Here is a 19,702-nt window from a genome sequence, read left to right as displayed (position 1 = left end):
TGGCTTTATTCATTTCGCCATCTGTTCAAATACACAGGGGCCTGACATGTGCGAGGTACATCTCCTCTTCCAATTCCGTTTGTTGACAGCTCCCTAATGCAGTTCTAACCTGCAGCCCCCGGGAGAGAGCTGGCGGCTAGTGCGGGAGGTTCGGGGGCCCACACTGAAGGGGTAATGGGTCGGGACTTTGGTGGGGGATGAAGGAAGCTGTGAGACAGCCGGAGAGGCACACTCTTTGCTCTTGCCAACGTCTCCCACGGCGGCTCTGCCAACTCCAAAGCCACGACGCCAGCTCACCCTAGGCCTGGGCCGGAAGCCTCACAGACCCGCACTCCAGGCTTGCTTCACCAGCGACACGGGACCCGAGCCGGGGGAATCGAATCTAAGGCGGGCAAAGACCGAACGCCCACCCGCCCAGGAAGAGCAGAGCGACCAGGGTGAAGAGACTACGGGCCCTCTAGGCAGGCCGGCCGGGAGGCCGGGCGCGGCGCAGCCCCGCACCCGGCGGGCGAGACCCTCCGGGCGCAGCCCCCCCGCCGCCCGGCCACGCCCCCGCCGCGCCCGCACACCTACTCGGGCCGGGGCTCCGCGCCGCCCGCCTCTCGGCCGCACAGCAGCTCCCGCAGCTTGTCCGCGGCCGAGGCCGGGTCCCCGCCGCTGCCCCCGCTGCCCTTCAGGCGCTGCCGGGCCCCTCGGCTCGCCATGGCGAGCCTGGGAAGCAAGGTAGAACCCGGCACCCTACGGAGGCGACGAGCGCGGAGACATAGCCTAGGCTGGCAAACGGCGTCCGCCGAGGGACAAAAGACCTCGACATGCGCAGAAAAAAAAAAACCCAAACGATAGTTTTCCCGGGCCGATTGCAGCAAACTCCCGTTTCCGTGTAGAAAAGAAATGCGACCGGAGACTTGGTTTTTACCGTCATAGCCACCCCTTCCACACACTTGTAACTCTGGGCATCCCTCCCTCCCTCCAACTCTCTCTTCCTTCACTTCTCAGCGTTCTCCACTTTCCCACCAAAACCCTCCTTCAACTCCCCGGTTTAAAAGAGAGCACAAAGAGAAAGTTCTTTAAAGGTCACTGACACCTTGTCCTCTGTATTTTGGTGAGTGACAGGGACAGCCTGCTTCAGAGAGACAAAGCCATAATGGCAGAATACAAAATGAGAAGAAGAAACTTGAGCTTGAACATCAAATTCTGCACGGCAAATTCAACCAGGCACCAGTCACTGCCATTCCTACTATAGTATTATGGTAAGCATTTTATGTATTTTATCCTTTTAAAATTTAATTCTTACAACAACCTTGTTTTATCGGGAAGGAAACTGAGGCCCAAAGTTGAATGGCTAGAAAGTGGAGAAGCCATATTCCAACCCAGGTCTTACTACAAAGCCCATGCTTTACCAACCACGAGATCAGGAGAAAGCTCCTGATTTCATACAGGCATTTTTATACAGGCAACTGTATCAGATTACAAGCCTGTGACTCCCAGGGGTCGTTCATCTGTTTCTGACACTCTACCTACTCCCTCAATCACAGAACTCTATCCCACCCTAGGGAGCTCTGTAACACTAACTAAAACAAGGTTATAGAAGGAGCACCAACCTTGACAGGGTCCTAGGTTATGATTTCCTACTAAAAATTCCCAAGTATTGAAAATGCAGATTGATCAATTTGCTCAATTCCCATAGGAAATTACTAGTGACCAAGTTCAGACATCCCAGCCTAGCTGTATCTCATACATCCATCTCCTTTTCATTTCAGTCTACTGCAGGCCCCTCCCTGACTCTACCCAGGACCACTACAGTTGCATCCGTACAGGGATCTCCCATCTCAAATGGATTCTGGGCAACACTGTCCAATTAATTTTCAAAAACATTACTGTGTCATCTCCTTAATCAAAAATCACCAGATTTTCCCTATTGCCTGCAAAATAATACTTCTTATTCTAGCATTCAGGCTTTTATGAACTAAGTACGGCCCCAACCTACTTTTCTAATCTCATCTCCCACCACTTTGCTATATACATTTCACATTTCAACTAACTAGCCTGTAAAGTACCCCAAATGCTCCCTTATCTATACCTCTGCTCATGTGTGCCCTCCTTGTCAACAATCTTCCCATCACATCCCAGCCCTTGTTTTAAGATCCAGCTCAAGTGCTACCTCATCCAAGTGTTGCCAAACCAAACTTGGGTCTGCTCATCTGTGCCCAGCAAAGCCAATCTACTGACACCATCCAAGTGTTGCCAAACCAAACTTGGGTCTGCTCATCTGTGCCCAGCAAAGCCAATCTACTGACACCAGGTTGTGGTGAAGGAAAGTACAGCGTTTATTGTAAGGAGAACAGACAGCTCTATGCTCAGAAGACCTGAACTCCCCAAAGTCTTTCAGGGAAGCCTTTTTAAAGGCAAGGTAGAGGAAAGGTTTGAGGGATGCATGGTCAGCTCATAGACATCCTTCTGACTGGTTGGTGGTGAGGTAAATGGGTGATATTTTGGGAGTCAGCACCATCTACCATCTGGTTCCAACCAATCTGGGGTCTACACGTGCTGGTGGTCAGCACGCAGTAGACTTCTTCTACCTGGTGGGGGGTTTAGTATCTATAAAACAACTCAAGGATATGGCTCAGAATATTATCTATAGCCCTTGAGGGGCAACTAAAGGTCCTTGATTTTGTTCTATGGTTAAACTATTATTATTTTGTTTTGTTTGACTGTTTTCCTTTGTCTCTGCATTTTCTCACTTCTCAGATTAAATTTGCTCTTTGGAACTCAGGGAAGGCCTAGGAGGCTAGAGCTTTTCCACAAACAACAGGTGGGGGACATGGGCGGTGGGAGTCTATCCCCAGGAAGCCCTCACTGGGTCCTGCTCAGTTCCATATGTACCAGGCACTATTGGGGGTGGAAGAAGGCTTAAATCACATTACCTGCCCTCAGTGAGTTAGAGTCTATGTGGAGAGCTAAGTAATAAAGGTGTCCATAAGAAATCCCTTGTTCTTCATTCCACAAACTAACTCTTATACCAGTTTTCCTATTCCAGTTAAAGACACTTCTATTCTCCCAGTTGCTTGGGTCAAAAACCTTGGGATTCTTCTTGATTCTTCTCTCTCTAGCTCCACACCATTCAGAATGCACATATGTTTAATTGATCAGCAAATCCTCTTAATTATTACCTACCCCAAAGACTGAACAGGTCAGCCTCTGCTATAGATTCACCAGATAATGGTCCAGGTCGCCATTATCTCTTGTTTGCATTATTATAGTAACTTCCTACTTTGTTTCTTTGCTTCCATTTTGCCTTTCCACATGCTCTTCTCCAAATGTAAGAATAAATAAGTCAGTTACTTCCTTCATAGAGTTTACAATTGGTGGAGCCTAACTCTTAATTAACACGAACATTTATTCATTCACCTTAGAGCACCCCATTCTTCAATGTCCTGGATTAAGCCAATCTCCCAGTATCCCGTAGAGATGCTTACAACAGAAAGCCCCAAAATCTAGGGGGGCAAAGTTTAGAGTTACTCACAGTTGAGAGATTACTGTTGAAGAAAACTAAGGAAGAAGTAAGGTAATAGAAAGTGGCAGAAAAAAAAATGGGCTTTAGAGTCAGACAGACCTAAGGATGAACTCTGAATCTGACACTTATTAATTCCACGACTTGAACAGCAGTCAACCATGGAATAAACATGATGTTGATAATGATATCAGTAATAATATGGGGCACTTGCAACTTACCCAAGCTAAATGCTGGTCTGTCTGACTCTAAAAACCACTCTCAATTGATTTAGTGAAATGACATGATAGAGTTGAGGGAAGAGAAACTGACAATGTGGAAAATATATTTATAAATATATTTGATGAGACATTCAAGATGTACTATCTCTTCAGCATTAGAGTATCTCGTGTATAAGATACCATTTTGGGTTTTTTTGTAGTCATTATTTGGGATCAAAATATTGCACAACTCCAAAGGTCACCAACTGCATTATAATCTATAAGTTTAAGTGATGGAGTCACAGGTATCTTTAGTCGACCAACAGTAGCTATAGTCACAAAGCAAAAGATCTTACCAAAAAAAAAAAACAAAAAACCAAAACTGTCCTGAAAGGACCACCGGTTACAAATTGGTCTTTTTCATCCATACCCACACTCACGAGGATTACTCTGTAGAGGTGAATTTGCTAAACTACCGAGGTGTCAAATGTAGCCGTCGTTGAATCTCCTTCCTAAGCTGGGACTGCATTGAGGCTACCTGCTGCTGGGTGAGGGCCTTGTCACACGTCTGGTAAGTCAATCGATAGCAGAGGCTGACCTGTTCAGTCTTTGGATGCTGAAAACGGCTAAGGAATCGTATGGATATGACAGTGTCCTGGGACACTGCTCGGGCCACAGTGTGAAACTCTACTTCATCAAATCTTTTCTTTTCATCTATCCAAAAACTAATATCGTGTACATAGTGTGGAGGATGTAGGGAATAGCTTTTAAAGGGTTCTATTTTCCCAGGGACAAAATTCTTCAGGAAACGGGTATCAAAGGTCCATAACATCCTCCAATCAGAGATACCCCAGACAAGCATGGCCAACAGGTCCAAGTTCACAGACACACACACAAAACACTGGTCTTTGTGTATAGCGCTTGTAGCAGATGTAGTGACAGACCCAACAGTCAGATCCTTGACACAATCTGGGCCAAAACTATGAAACTTCACATTAATCACATAATCTTTCCTATTTGGTTGAAAGACGAATTCTACTGAACTGCTCAGCTGAGAGCCCTCCAGCAACGTCTGGGTCAGAAGGCTATCTAGAATGCACTTCAAGTGGTCCAGTAGTGACCGAAGACAGCCATCCTTCAGATTTTTATTAAACCCAAGGATAAATAAAGTCTCATGAAATGCTGGCATTGTGAAGGGCGAGATGCAGCACTTCCGAAAGACAGGTCCACTAAGGACGTGCACAGAGCCTGGGAGGAAGTCTGGTGCTTGGATTACAGTCTGAACGTGAACTAGAAGAGAAGGTCTAAGGCAGACCTTGGCTTGGCCAGAGATTCCATTGTGAGCTTCTTCCCTACTGTCTGTAAGGCTCTTGGGAAGGCTAAGTTCTGAAAATGACACTAGAAAGTCCTCCATGTCTTGTGTTGTGCCACCAGTCAGGGACTCAGCATTTGAGTTATCTTCACAGAGACTAATCCAAAAGGCAGCTGATAGGATGTCATAGTTGCAGGAAGTAAGAACACTGGTGCCTCCCTGTAGCAGCAAAGGGGAGGAACACTTGAGCCGTTTTAGAGGGAAAGCTTTCCCCAATTCACCAATGAGTTTCTCATTTATGGTTTTGACAGGATGACATGAAGATGCTTCTAGGAAACCCCTGTTTAAACACACACAAAAATGACTTTCTTAACTTCAAATTATAAATATAATGTAGCTAAAATCAAAAGCACAAATAGCTGTGTAGAAAAGAATTATCCTTAAGTTGATCCATAAAGGAAACAGAGAAATCACCTACCATAAAAACAGATATCATGTGTTTCAGGATTCTGATAGCCTACAATATTCCAAAAAACATGACAATTTTTCATTCTAAAGAGGCTTGTGTAGGCCAGACTGACAAGTATTCACAGCACAAGATCATTAATAATTCATGTAGCATGCATTCAATATATAATATGGTTGCCTGATTATCAAGCCAATCAGGATACAGCTAGAGATAGAAGTGACTTCTGGTAAAATCAGGTTACCTGTTCAGTTTTCCTACAAGTACTTCTGGTTCTAGAAAAGAAAACCACTGGCCACCCAGTTTGATCCTGGAGATTCTTGGTTGCAAACCTTCAAAGGGTAAGCTCCGGGTGAAGACATGGTTCAAAGCACCGTCTACATAAAAGGACTTATCTTGACTCCTGGTGAAATAGACACCAATTATGAAATCTGTCATTATTTTTAAAAAGCAAGCATTTCTAGAGACTGACTCAGGAAATTGGCCAAATTTTTTTTTAAAAGAAACTGGCAAGGAAAAAAATTTGTCTATGAGGTTTTTTTAAATCATTTATCGTTTATCAAAATGGAACACTACTCAGCCATAAAAAGGAATGAAATAATGTCATTTGAGCAACATGGATGGACCTAGAGATTATCATACTAAGTAAGTCAAAGACAAATATCATATTATAGCACTTATATGTGGCATTGAAAAAAATGATACAAATGAACATATTTACAAAACAGAAAGAGATTCATAGACATAGGAAACAAACTTATAGTTACAGGGGGAAAAGGGGGGAGAGAGGGATAAATTGGGAGTTTGGGATTGGCTGATACAAACTACTATGCCCAGAGCAGATAACAAGGTCCTACTGTAAAAAATAATCATAATAATCATAATAATAAAGCATTAAAAACAAATACTTCATAAAATAAGGCTGAATAATGAGACATAGCAAAACATGGTTACATATTAAAAAGTATATTTTTAATTAAAATCTAGCTGTACATGTTGGGCAACAAATTGCAGATTCTATAGAAAAGTGCAAATGAGCAGGACTTTTCTCAAAAATGTTAAAATTGGATGCATTCCATGTGCCTTAGATTTCATGAATATTAGATTACATGAAAGATGAAAAAGGCTTATGTCTCTGTTATTATTTACCTATATCCAGTGCACTTGTACCCTGACACAGCCTCACAGCTGAAGGGATGCACATCACTTAAGATGAATCCCCCCAGAGCTGCCATGGCAACCACTTGCCAACTGTTGTGCCATTCTCTCATGGGCTTATCAGCAGGAGTCCCACCTTGTCCTCTACACAGTGCCACGTGGATTTCTCCTTCCTCTGCAAGAACATCTGCACAGCTAATGGGGAGAGGGGAACACCGACCACTTATCAGAAACAAACAGAAATTACCACGGGAGTTAGCACTATATACACGGTTTGGCTGTGAAATAATTTAAGTCCAATCATACCGATTTGCAAAGGTCTATTAGACTTTAAACATGCAAAGAAAGCAGCTGGAAGTAAAAAAGAATTTAAATTCAGTGTTCAACTCATAACTGATTACTAGTGACTGACCAGAGTGTTACCCAGCTTTGTATTTGCCTTGTTCATCCATATGTCATTGAAAAGTCAATGTCTGTAAAGTTCCTACATGTGATTCAGTGACTGAGCTGTCCTTCCACATTTAGAAAGTTGTTCTTTTCACTCCCCTCCTGCCCAGTAAAATTCTATCCATACTTCAAATACTAACTTAAAATATTGCCTCTGTGAAAAGTTCCCTGACAACTATGAGCCAAAGAGACCTCCAATAATATCACATGTTTTGGTATAATAGTGTAAAGCACTTTTAAGTTCACAATAATTTTATGAGGTAGTTACTGCTAATATCTTCAGTTTATGGATGAGGAAGCAAAAGCAGTTAAAGATTAAGTATATGTAATCACAAAAATCACAAAACTATCAAGTGGTGAGTGGGGAATTGAATCCAGTTTGTCTCCTAAAACCATGCTCTTAGCCATTAGACTATACTGGCTACCATTACTTTGTATTATCACAAATAGGAGATCCTCCCTTTGCGGGCCCAAGAGTACATTATTTGTACTTTTATTTAGCATTCAGGGTTAAATGTCTTCCTTTCCAGTTAGATTGCAGGTTCCTTTGGAGCTTTACATTCTCTCTAAATCGATCATTACAACTTACACACGTATGCCCTATTTCCCAAACTAACATGTTTGAGGGCAGTAACCATGTAATGTACATCTTAAACATTTTGCTTGTGAATGCTCGCCCTTCCTCACCTCTGGAAAAACTTGGCAAGCAGTTCCCTGTTCTTAGCTACTCCAGCTTTGCGTCCACAGTGCGGAAAGTTAAAATAAATTCGATCAAATTCTCTGTCGTGCAGTTCAAAAGCATCTGCCAGCTGGGTGCAGTCCACACCAAAACGTACCTCAGTCCCTGACACCAAATAGAGACAAAAGGCTGTCGTAAGATCTAGAACGTGAGAAAGCCCCTCCCCAACCTGAATCGTGCAAAACAACCCCGGTCTAGGCACACAGCGGGTTGTCTGTAGATGTCCGTGGGAAGATAAAGAGCAATCCCTACGTTCCCAGATTCCGCACGTGCCCACCCTCCCACTTAGGGCGGCGCCGGCAGCGGGGCGGGGCCTCGCGGGGGGTGGGCCCTCGCAGGGGGGTGGGCCTTGCTACCTCGCTCGCGCAGGCGCTGCAGGTTCTCCTGGACTAGCCGAGACCCGGCAAGGTCGGCCGGCCGCTGGAGGCAGGTGGCGGTTAACCTGGTGCTGGGATCCAGGGTCTCGCTCAGAGCGGCGGCGAAGGAGAAGTTCCCCTCCCCGACCAACAGGAGGCGCCGAGGGGCCATGGCCTCAGCGTGCTCCCTGCCCGCGTTCTCGGAGGCGCTCTTTTTTTACGTCACTTCCTCCACCGATCTCTTGCCGCCCCCCTGTTCGCCGTCGCTCATTGATGACTCACCACAGGGCACGGTGGTTTTGACAAACCGGAGCAGCGACATCCTAGGATGAAAGTAGCCATGAGTGCAAAAGCGAGACGCCGACCACCCCTTCCCCTCACTAACTCACCCTTTCAAGAATGTTCAAATAAATGCCTTTGAGCCCGAGGGCTCGACTTCGTCACACTTGCATGAGGTCACAAGCAGTCACTAGTGCGAAGGGCCAGGCCAGGGGTGAGGCGAGTTCTAAGCGAAGGAAGCAGGGCCGGGCTAAGGCGCCGGAGAGGTTGGGCCGTGTCCTGCCTGTTCCTGTCACAGAGGATTTTGTAACGGCCTTCATTTCACGCGAAATGGCTGCCACCCATTGTCTCTATTCGGAGTTTCTGCAGGTGCTCCTGTCTCCTACCTTGTGTTCATTCCAGAAATACTGAGTGTGTGTTATGTGCCAGGCCAATGTGACGGCGATTAATCTGGAGGAACAAGATGTGGCCTATGATTTCACTGAGCGTGTAGTCTGGTGGAGGATACACAGCAAATGAGGCGATTCTGATTTGGTGTGATGCAGCGCTGAGTGGAGTAGTTCAGGATGCTGTGGGAGTGCACCGAAGGGGAACCTTACCAAGTTAAGGGGTGAAGTGGAAAATTTTCCTGGATGAAGTGCACCTGAGTTGAAAGCTGGGGGGGCGGCGGCGGCGGGAGGGATCATATTACCGGAGTGAAGAGGCAGAAGGAACAATATATGCAAAAGCATGATGCAGAAACAGAATAGTGAGTCTGACTGAATGTAGTTGAGGGAAGAGTGGATAACAAATGAGACTGAGAAGTTAAGCAAGTCATACAGGGATTGTAAGCCATTTTAACAGCCTGAATCTTATCCTGGAAACAGTGGCCAGCCACTGAAAGATTTTAAATAGGAAGGTGACACAACCAGATTTTCATTTTCAAAAATTCTACTTTCCTATGGAGAAAGGATAAGACAAGAACAAGGCTGGTGGCAAGGCGGTCAAATAGGAGGCTACTGCAGGTTGGAGACTGGGGCTAATAGTGATCTGAATTGGAACTTGTCGGTGGAGATGGAGGGTAGTGGACTGATTCAAAACTCACCAAGACCTACAGATTGAATGGATGTAAGCAACTGAAAGAGAAAGCAGAGTCAAGATAAGCCCCAGGTTTCAGACTTGGACAACTGAGTGGGTAGTGATATCTGTCCTTACAGGCCCAGGGACAGTGTCATCTTGGTCTGCAGTCTGAGTACAGCTTGCTGAACGTTGTGGGACCAGCTGCTCTTTAGTCATCATGCTGTTTGTTGACATCAGTGCATGTATGTATCTTCACAAAGGCACATGGTGTGAGAGCAGTTACCTTTAAACCTACAGTATTGGCTTTGTCTCTACCTGTGGAAAGGTGGGTGGGTGGTGACTCCCAAATCATGGCCACCTGGTGATCTGGATAATTTATACTCTTTCTTTGCTTGGAGAACTGGGAGGGCCAGGTTTGGTGACATCTCTTCCATTAAAGAACATGGAACGACAGAGTAAGGTCTTCTGTCACTCTACTACAAAATCTTCATACAACACAAGCTCCTCAGTTTCAAATAACTCATCTTCAGGAAAGGTATTGTCTTGCTCCTAAGCCAAGGGACCAGACTCATCTTTTAGACCAAAATAAAAATTGTTAGGCTTTTGATTCTTTACAAAAAACTGAAATTCAGACATTGATCATCTTGTCTGTGCAAAGTACTATTGTTTGGGAGGGGAAGCAGAAGGAGAGAATGTGGTAACAAATAAGACACAGATCCTGTCCTCAAGGATTGCATGGTTCAGCATAAGAGATTTGACACGTATTTGAAGAACTCTAACATATGGTATAAAGTTATAAATATAGAAAGATATGAACATAAAGTTCTGTGTGAGACATGTGAGAGAGAAGTTAACTTGAGGGAAGGCATCATGAAAAGGAAATACCACATCCTGAGAAGAGGCATTTGAGCTGGGCCCAGAAGGAAGGAAATTATCATTTATTGATCATTTATTGTATTATCTAATTATCCAGCTCTCACTTCTCCCTGTTGACTATAGCAATACTCTTAGTCCTTAAATTCCTACATCTCAAAATTACCAGAATATTTATCTAGTTCTCCATATAGTATTGGGGGTACTGAAGTTCTCCTCTCTTTTTGAGATGGGGGGAGCATTTAATCTATATAGTCATCTGCTACTGCTGATTGAAAAGGTTGGTCAAAGGATTCATGGACTTGGAGAGAAAGAAACAGAATCACGACAATTAAATTATGAGGAAAGCCTAGATCCTTAGAAGGTGCACTTATGTTCTGCTTGGCTAAGGGTGAGTAAGGGGTGCCTTTTCTGCTCTCTGATTTGTGCCACAATGTTTTCTGTTCTCACCTTTTCCCAGAGGCAGTTCCTCGCCTGCTTCCTTACAAACCCACACTGTGGCAGCCTCATTAATGCAGATGGCCATGCTGAAGTGTGGACAGATTGGAATGATATGTCCAAGTTTTTCCAGTATGGGTGGAGATGTACCACTAATGAGGATGCCTATTCAAACCGTACCCTGATGGGCAACTGGAACCAGGAAAGATATGATCTGAGGAATATTGTGCAGCCCAAACCCTTGCCTTCCCAGGTAATTGAACTTCCTCATCTTTGTTTCCTTCTGTTAGTAAAAAAAAAATATATATATATATATAATATATATATATAATATGTATGTATGTATATGTGTATATATATATATATCAGTGGCCATTTGAGAGGCAGGAATCCGATAACTTCCAATGTGAGGTCTCTCAGGCTTCTCTTCAGTGAAGTGGTTAGGGGAGGGCAGCAGTCCTCAGCTGGAACCCCTCTCCCACTTTACTATCAAGTTGAATATTTTATTATTGTAAGGTAATAATAAATGGGTAGCAGGCTTTTTCTCTTGCTTCTCTTGGACCTCATTCATGTACAGAAATATATATATAAAATGTCTTCTGACTCAGGCTAGCTTTTCCTCTGGTCTCTGTCTATCTAGACTTGTCATTTATCTGCATCGTGCCCTTAAATCTCCTAAATAGACAAACAAACAAAGGATATGAAAGTTAGTAGGATATTGACTGGCGACACATAGACCTCTCAGCCATCTAAAACGTGACAGAGCCTATTAGGATTCATGTCATTGTGCCCTTTATTTACCAATATTGGTTATAGACTCCTGTGTTTTCAACCTATTACTTTTTCTTTCCAGTTTGGACACTACTTTGAAACTACATATGACACAAGCTACAACAGCCAAATGCCACTTTCAGCCCATAGTAGGTGGATGATTCTTTTTACTTCTTTTATTTTCAGGATCTAACTCAGTGCTTGGAACATAGAAGGAACTCAAATAAGAATGAATTAAATCAGTGAATAAGTAAATGAATGAGTGAATGATTTCTCAATTTTGACAGCCACTGTCTGTTTCCCTGAGAAGTAAGAGTGAGATTGCTTACTAAGACTCCTCTTTTCTCTTGCCTCAGGATTTAAGCGAGAGCCTCACTGGTTTCCAGGACATCAACCTGAGCTGGATCCCCCTCCGTACAAATGCACAGAGAAGTCAACTTACACGAGGAGCTATTCAAAACCTCAAGTCGAGCATCGCTCTGTGTGTGTGTGTCATCCTCATAAATGTCAATTTCAGGGTCCAGGATTCTAAGAAAGAATACGAAGTTTCATTTTTCCAGTGTAGATTATAGGAAGGAGCACATTCTAAGAACAACTAAGAATTTAGCCGACTGTAGCGCAGTTTTACTCTCTGAATAAATAAAGCACAAAAAATATTTTCTATCCCCCACTTTTTAAATCGAAGTATAGTTGATTTACAGTGTTGTGGCTGGTGTACAGCATAGTGATTCAGTTTATATATATATATATATATTATTTTTCATATATCTGTTTTTTCAAACCAAGATTTAAATGTCAAATTTAAGTTAATTATATCTACTGTTAGGTCTATATTGAGCATGGATTTTTCTATTTCTGCAAAAAGCATCACTGGGATATTCATAAGAATTCCATTGAATCAGTAGATCACTTTAGCAATACTGGTATCTTAACAATATTGTTTTCTAATCCATTTGTGTCTTCTTTAATTTATTTTAGCAATGCCTTATAGTTTTTAGTGTACAAGTGTTTTTGCCTCCTTAGTTAAGTTAATTCCTATGTATTTTATATGTTTTGATGCTACCATGAATGGAATTGTTTTCTTAATTCCCTTTCTGGATTGTTCATTGTTAGTGTATATAAATGCAACTGATTTTTGCAGTTGGTTTTATATCCTGCAGTGTTGCTGAACTTGTTAGTTCTAATGATTTTTTTTTTGGTGAAATCTCTAGGCTTTTCTACATGTAGTATGTCTTTTGTAAATATAGTTTTACTTTTTCCATTCCAATTTGGATACTTTTTTTTTCTTGTCTAATTGCTCTAGCTAGAACTTGCAATAATATATTGACTATAAGTGGTAAAAGTGGACATCCTTGTCTTGATCCTAGTCTTAGAGGAAAGGCTTTCAGTCTTACCATTGAGTATGACGTTAGCTGTGCATTTTTCATATATGATCTTTATATTCTGATTCAATTTCCTGATACCTACAATTGAATTCATAATCTTCTGTCTCAAATTTTTTTCTTCTTATGTATTTCATATCTTGGTGAACTTTTTTTTAATGTATCTTAACCACTCTTTCTTATTTTTAGTATTGTGTATTATATAATAAGTTCACACGATTGTCAAAAACAGAAACGAAGGAATTATTTTGAATCCCCCTTTCTCATCCTCCCCATTCAAACCGATACCAAGCCCTATAAATTCTATCTCCAGGTTGTGTCTTGATTATGCCCCTCTTTTGTGCATCTCTGTTATTTTTGCTGTATTCCACTTTCCCATTATTTCTTACCCAGTCTCCTGCAATACCCTTTTGGTTGGTGTCTCTGTTTTCCATTTTGGTCCCTACTTACCAATCACTGTATTGTTCCCAGACTGAGTCTAAAAATGCAGAGTTGATCATGCTACTTATTTGGTTAAAACCTTTCACTGGCTTCTATAGCCTTCAAAATAAATTCCGAACTCCTTAGCAGAAACCCTTTCTAACTCTTGCCTCATTTCCCACATTTCCTCTCATGTGTCTAGTGCTCCGTCCAAACATAAATACCTGGGCATTTCAAGCTGTTCCCCCTTCTGGATGCATTTTCTTCCCTCTTCACCTTGCTGAGTCTTATAAACCATTAAGAATTCAGACACCCACTAGAATGACTATAATCAAAAAGATAAATGATGATAACTGTTAGCGAAGATATCAAGAAACTGGAACCTTCATACACCACTGGTGGGAATTTTAAATGGGCAACTGCTTTGGAAAACAGTCTGACAGTACCTCAAAAGGCTAGACAGAGTGTTACCATAGGGTCCAGCAATTAATTCCACTGCTAGATATACACTCAAGAAAAATGAAAAGATAAGTCCACACAAAAACTGGTCCATGAGAGTTCATGGCAGCATTATTCATAATAGACAAAAAGTGGAAGTAATCCAGATGTCCATCAACTGATGAATGGGTGAATAAAATACAGTAGATCCATGTAATAAAATACGATTTGGCAATAATAAGAAGTGAAGTACTGATACATGTAATCACATGGAGGAAACTTTAAAACATTCTGCTCAATGAATGAAGCTAGTCACAAAGGCCCCCATATTGTATGATTCCATTTATATGAAATATCCAAAATAAGCAAACCTATAGAGACAAGAAGTAGAATGGCGATTGCCTAGCATTGAGGGGTGGGCATTGGAGGGTGATAACTAATGGGTGTAAGTTATCTTCTTGGCTAGTGAAATGTCCTAAAATTAATTGTGGTAATAGATGTACAGCTCCATAAATATAAATAAAAACCATTAAGTTGTATACTTTCAGTGGGTGAATAGTGTAGTAAGTGAATGGTATCTCAATAAAACTGTTAAAAAATTAATCAGGCAGAACAATCTCCAGGATTCCTTCCATGTCCAGAGTAGGTATTTCTCTTAAGGATCCTCATATCAGACATTTTGAATGGACATTGTAGCATCTTGAAAAAGTGCCTTAGAATTTTAGAATTGTCTTTTTACTTGCCTGTTCTTCTGCTCAGTTCTTAATTATGTTAGGACAGAAAACATGTATTATTTTTGTAGCTGGCACATAGTAGGCACTCAAATAACTGTTGAGTGAATAGTCATTGTAAATCTTCAGAAGAAAGATCAAATCTGGTGCAAAATTCAAATAAAATGTGAAGTATAAAATAGAATTTTTCTAAGTATGAAAATCTGTATCATTCCCAAACCCTTGGCAAAACATCTGTTTGGTTTCTAAGTGTTACATCTTACTGAAATTATGTGTGTGGACTGTACGTATATTTCCCAGATTTATTCTTTAAAAAATGATAGTTTTAAAAGGGTAAAGCACTGAGCATCACATTCTCATACTCCAACATCCAGAGGAAGACAAAAAATCAATCTCTTTCTGTCTCTGTCTCTCTCTTGCTCTCTCTCCATCTCCCTCCTCCATCCCTCCCTCTCTCTCTCTCTCCTGTAGTCTTTTTAAAAGGTAAAAGGCTTTTCTAGAAGCATCTCCAGCAGACTTCTCTCCTGTCTCATTGACTGTAATTGGGTTGTAGCCCTTTCAAGACTAATCCCTACTGAGGGAAGAGAACTTCCATAATTTACTTGGACTGTTGAAGATATATCAACTGTGAAAAAAAAAATTGATCAACTATGGCTGGAGCGTTTGTTCACTTTCCTGAAGCATGTGGCTAAGAAGGATATGATGGATACCTAAACCAATCAGGGGTGCTGTTGGCAAGACTGACGGTGGCAAATAGGTTACGTAGGCAATCAACAGTGTCATAAAAATTGGCTCTAAGTTTAGAGAAATCTGACTCCTGGCTAGGTCACAGCATTTCAGGCTATTAGGAAGTTGTTTTTTAAGAGAAAACATTTTGAACCTGTATAGATTTGCAATGTAAATAGTCCTAGCTCCACACCCCTGCATCATGAGAACTTTCAGCAATTATTTCATGTATAATATTTTTAAAGCATAGCCAGTCCCCAACTGTAGGTTTTGCTAAGGTAAGCATCCTTGTGAGAAATCAGAAATCAGCTGGAAGCTGCTGCAGAAGTGACGAGTGTCTCTAAGCATTTATGCCAGATAACCTACACCAGGGCTATTTTTCATTAATTGAATCAGAAGTTTGTCTAGACTCGCAAAAGTGAAATAGAGGTATTTTGCAGAATAACATGTCTTTGTTTAAAATGGTGGATCAAGGAATTGTATATTTCCCAGTCTTAGTTTTAATAGGTGTTTCCTGGCTAATTTGGAGACTACACCTGAGAGGCTTGTTTGGTGATAATCACCTGTCTTATTTGTCACCCTTGTGCAATCATCTGAAGGCAACGCTTATCAGTAGGAAAATGTCAAATAAAGTTGAGGGCGCCATCTCCTTCCTGATGACATGATTAATTTCAGAGATGCACTAAGGCCTTTTATGCATTGTCACCCAGACTTCAGATTTATTTTTGGAACTCGGGGCCAAAATCAGAGGGAGAAGAGAGAGGAACTAATATTCCTTGAACTCTGCCAAGGGCTTTACCTACTTTTTCTCCTTAATTTGCTTCTTACAACAAATGCAAAAATCAATACCCCGTGTTATAAATGGAAGACCTAAAGACCATAAAGTTTAAGTGACTTGCTAAACTTACACCATTAGTAAGTGTTGGAGACAGTCATTCTGACTCAAGTAACCTTAGAACCCCCTAGCTCATCATGTGATGATTAATATGGAATATTCAAACACAAGACAGTTATCTGTTGCTGAATGATATTTATTAGCTTAATAATTTGGGCCTGCCCTTAGCATTAATAAGCTTCAGCACTAGTCACAAGATTTTCATTCACTGGTGGGGAAATTTTGTTTTAAAAAATGCATTAGAGAAAGGGCATCTACTTCTTGGGGGCTGCAGTGACAGCAGGCTTCTCTTCACGGGTGATGGGAATGGTGCGCTCAGGGCCAGAGGCCTGTTTTCTTGGTCCATTCACAGTGAGGACCCCATCAGATGACAGGGATGAAGTAATGGCAAGAGGGTCCACATCAGCTGGAATCCGGTATTTCCTGTGGAACTCCCGGGAGATGAAACCATGTTCATCCTGATCCAAGAGAATAAGGGAAGAGGCAGAGATGAGAACAGGAAATAACACCACTCGTGTAGAACTCAGACATTCTTCTTCCCTTTAGGTGTGACAAAATGCATGGCAACATGAGGAAAAGCTAAGTGGCTGTTCTGTTTGGGGCTAACATGAAATTTCCTAGGCTGTCTCTCCTGCCAATGAGAGTCTGAGAAGATTGAACAGCCAAAACTTCATAGCTTTCCAAGCCCTGAGGCATGGATGTGTTCAGAGGTATTTCCCAAAGGTTTAGATAATTTGTTGGGCCTACACGATATGGAATATCATCTGGCATTGAAGATTTGAGTCCCTGAGGAAGCCCAGAAATTGTCCTGACTCTTCAGGAATGTTCCAGAACAATGGGACTAATAATAAAAAGACTCCATCCAGGGAGACTATGAACTAAAGTTAAATCATATGAACAAAACTGAAACAGCCTGAGGACCTCAAACTTTACTATTTGATGCACAAGTTTCTGAATTATCACTAATCAGCAGGGAGCAAACTCATTAAAAAAAAAAAAAACTCCCAGAAAGTAATGAGAAGCTATTCAATTCTTTAGAATTCTGCCAGAGAGTAGTTGACCTTAACCCTTGTATCTGCTGAATCTCATTTATCCAGACAGGTTCTCAATTAACTGATTTCCACATGGGTCAAGGGTATTATTAGGAGCTAAGTACAGTTCTGAAACAGGCAAACCACATAGTTCAGCATTAAGATGGGCTAAAAAGAAGTAGGATTCTGAACATCTAAAAGAAAAGTCCTCAGTTCAAGGGCCTTCTGGGGCCACACAGTTAATGTAACTATGTAAAGCAACCAGATGTCTAACAACCACTGTTCCTAAATCAGCAGTCTTCAATCTTGACTGTATATTAGAATTCCCTAGGGAGCTTTTAAAAATCCTGATGCCTGGGTTCCACCCTAAAAATTCTAATTTAACTGACCTGGGATATGCCTGACAATTGGGATTTTTTAAAATTCCTCTGGTAATTTTAACATGGCCAAGGTTGAGAACCACTGGCTTAAATGGGAAGCTAACATCTCATCCATCCTTCTTAAGGTAATAAAATCAAAACAAACAACAAAGATCACTTCTCTAGCCAACACAATAACTTTTAACAACAACAACAATAGGGCTATGCCTGTTCCAAGACTCTTATGGCTTAGGACTGGAATGTTGCCAGCCTCGGAAGCTGATGGCAGTATCTGGCATATAGTGTGCACTGGATGAATGAGCAGAAAAGAAAGCCAGCTACTTACCTGGCGTTCTTCATGTTTGCCGTGCACCTCAATCACATCTCCCAGCACCTTGACCTTGAGTTCCTCAGGGGAGAAGTGCTTCACATCCAGGTTGACAGAGAATCTGTCCTTCTCCAGACGCATCTAGAAATAGCAAGGTGGGGAGAGGGTAGGAGAAAGGATGGTAGGAGTGTGGATTACACTAGTACAGTATCATTATTCTGCAAACTTACTTTCTGTCCAGGTAGTTTATTCTTCTCTTTTTGGCTAAAAATCCCTTTGTGAGTAAACATGGCTCTCTCGTTCAGAAAAGCTACCACAGTGGTACCCCAGGTACAACACTTGGTCATCAGACCCAAACTTTATTTACAGGGACAGGGAAGAAGACAGGCCACCCAGGGGACAGATCACAAGGATGAGACTGGACATGGCTTCTGCTGCTGCTCTGACCTAATGCCTGGCCTTGTCGTTTGTCTGTGAGACAAAGGCCCCTTCTTCTTGCTCAGGTCTCTGCCAAGTTTCCCACCCACTCAATCTGGAATGTTCTGCTGGCTCTGACTATCCTTCCAAAGCCCTCACCCACTCAGCTCCTGTTTACTCACACTTGAATATTTTTAAACCAGAGTGTTATCTCTGACAGCTTCTGTCACCCTTATTTGTTCACCCCATTCTCCCACCCTTTTAGGACAAGTCGTTGGGGGGTGGGCCCCAAGACTAAACCTACATTCTTTCCTCATTAGTCTTGAACCCAGGCCAGTGCCCTGTCACAGCCCTGAGAAACTCGGAAAATCATAAAAGAGGGACTAGAAAGGAAGAAAATAGTGTGGTTGCTGTGTCCAGCTTCAAGCAGCGAGGATAAAAAAAAACCTCAGAATGAGGTAGGACTGTCTCCTGGCTCTGAAGTTTGAGATGACAATATTTGTCAGGAGTGTGAGATATCAGAAGAGTGAGCGAAGGTGTCTGAAGGCAGCTTTTTCCCTGTAGATCCTTATAAATCAAACCAGAAAGGACATCCTACTTAGGAGATAAGGAACACAGAGTACTATGCATAGCACATGGGGAAAATGTAATCAGTAGGGTACAAAGGCACATCAGATGCACTGGCACTGAGGCAGAGCAGAACTAGGGACCTCGTCTTGTTTCACTGTGAGACATACAAGTGCCTATGACACTTGAGACACTTAGACAGAGCCAGATTTAGGCAGGGAGGAAAAGGAAAGTGGATGGGGACACTTCCAGAATGAACTCTCCTGTCCTGGCAGAGGGGAGACTTACCTCTGAGAGCCCAGTGTCAATCCAGCTGGGTGCCCGCAGAAATGAGGGTGGCCGAAGGTAGAAGGGGCTCAGGGAAGTGGTAGTTGGGAAGAGATCAGACTCCAACAGGTGCTCCCCAAAGAACTGGTCAAAGAGGCGGCTCGGGGAGTGGAAAGGAAAGAAGGGGCGGCGGATCCAGGGGTGGTGGATGGCGATGTCCATGGTGGCCAGGTGAGTGTGGGGGGTCAGCCGGCTGGTCAGCTCCTTCAGCTGTAGCTCCAGCCGGCCCCTTATATACGCAGGCTTGTGAAGCTTCTGGAATGGTGATGTCAGGGGTTTTATTATCCCAGCTCACCGCCCGTTCATGGAGACTTGTGATTGGGGATTTGGCAGTGTGACACATACCCAGTACTCACTGAGCTAAGAAAAGAGAAATACAAACGTCCGAGCTGGCCAGTGACTTGTCCTGGTCCTGTTTCACTAGCTCTCTGTCCACACCCAATGGCACCTACCTCCGCCCCCTTCTCTGGAG

General features: G+C 42.5%; 4 protein-coding genes across 8 annotated transcripts in view; 1 reads left to right on the top strand and 3 right to left on the bottom strand.

Annotated features, from left to right (window-relative positions):
• Positions 1-783, bottom strand: part of ALG9 (ALG9 alpha-1,2-mannosyltransferase) — a 79,122-nt gene extending 78,339 nt beyond the window's left edge. Inside the window, exon 1 of one of the 2 annotated variants that reach the window (XM_072954174.1) lies at positions 574-783. In XM_072954174.1, coding sequence (XP_072810275.1) covers positions 574-704 — 131 coding nt within the window. In that variant the 5' untranslated portion in view covers positions 705-783. The remainder of the gene's footprint in view (positions 1-573) is intronic. The other variant, XM_072954173.1, reaches the window with a different exon arrangement.
• A 1,531-nt stretch (positions 784-2,314) lies between these two features.
• Positions 2,315-8,692, bottom strand: FDXACB1 (ferredoxin-fold anticodon binding domain containing 1). The gene is made up of 6 exons (XM_006217874.4): positions 8,579-8,692; positions 8,190-8,512; positions 7,782-7,938; positions 6,639-6,842; positions 5,734-5,892; positions 2,315-5,363 (listed from the first exon to the last, which is right to left on the bottom strand). The coding sequence occupies exons 2-6, from the start codon at positions 8,359-8,361 to the stop codon at positions 4,184-4,186; spliced, it is 1,872 nt and encodes a 623-aa protein (XP_006217936.1). The 5' UTR covers positions 8,362-8,512; positions 8,579-8,692; the 3' UTR covers positions 2,315-4,183.
• Positions 8,658-12,265, top strand: CFAP68 (cilia and flagella associated protein 68). 3 transcript variants are annotated; one of them, XM_006217872.4, is made up of 4 exons: positions 8,682-8,837; positions 10,861-11,091; positions 11,692-11,758; positions 11,966-12,265. In XM_006217872.4, the coding sequence occupies exons 1-4, from the start codon at positions 8,799-8,801 to the stop codon at positions 12,139-12,141; spliced, it is 513 nt and encodes a 170-aa protein (XP_006217934.3). In that variant the 5' UTR covers positions 8,682-8,798; the 3' UTR covers positions 12,142-12,265. The 3 variants fall into 3 exon arrangements, with proteins under 3 accessions (XP_031531374.2, XP_006217934.3, XP_072810276.1); XM_072954175.1 differs by lacking the exon at positions 8,682-8,837 and adding an exon at positions 9,811-10,062; XM_031675514.2 differs by lacking the exon at positions 11,692-11,758 and having other exon boundaries at positions 8,658-8,837.
• Positions 12,266-16,316: 4,051 nt separating this feature from the next.
• On the bottom strand, positions 16,317-19,665 carry CRYAB (crystallin alpha B). 2 transcript variants are annotated; one of them, XM_006217871.4, is made up of 3 exons: positions 19,192-19,665; positions 17,938-18,060; positions 16,317-16,659 (listed from the first exon to the last, which is right to left on the bottom strand). In XM_006217871.4, exons 1-3 carry the CDS (start codon positions 19,390-19,392, stop codon positions 16,456-16,458), a joined length of 528 nt encoding a protein of 175 aa, XP_006217933.1. In that variant the 5' UTR covers positions 19,393-19,665; the 3' UTR covers positions 16,317-16,455. The 2 variants fall into 2 exon arrangements, with proteins under 2 accessions (XP_006217933.1, XP_015106357.1); XM_015250871.3 differs by lacking the exon at positions 19,192-19,665 and adding an exon at positions 18,150-18,389.
• Positions 19,666-19,702: the final 37 nt, after the last annotated feature.

The sequence above is a fragment of the Vicugna pacos genome, chromosome 33 (genome assembly GCF_048564905.1).
Source record: "Vicugna pacos chromosome 33, VicPac4, whole genome shotgun sequence".
Taxonomy (NCBI): Eukaryota; Metazoa; Chordata; class Mammalia; order Artiodactyla; family Camelidae; genus Vicugna; species Vicugna pacos.
Note: the sequence above shows the minus strand (reverse complement) of the source record. Positions and strands in the feature narration are given on the sequence as shown.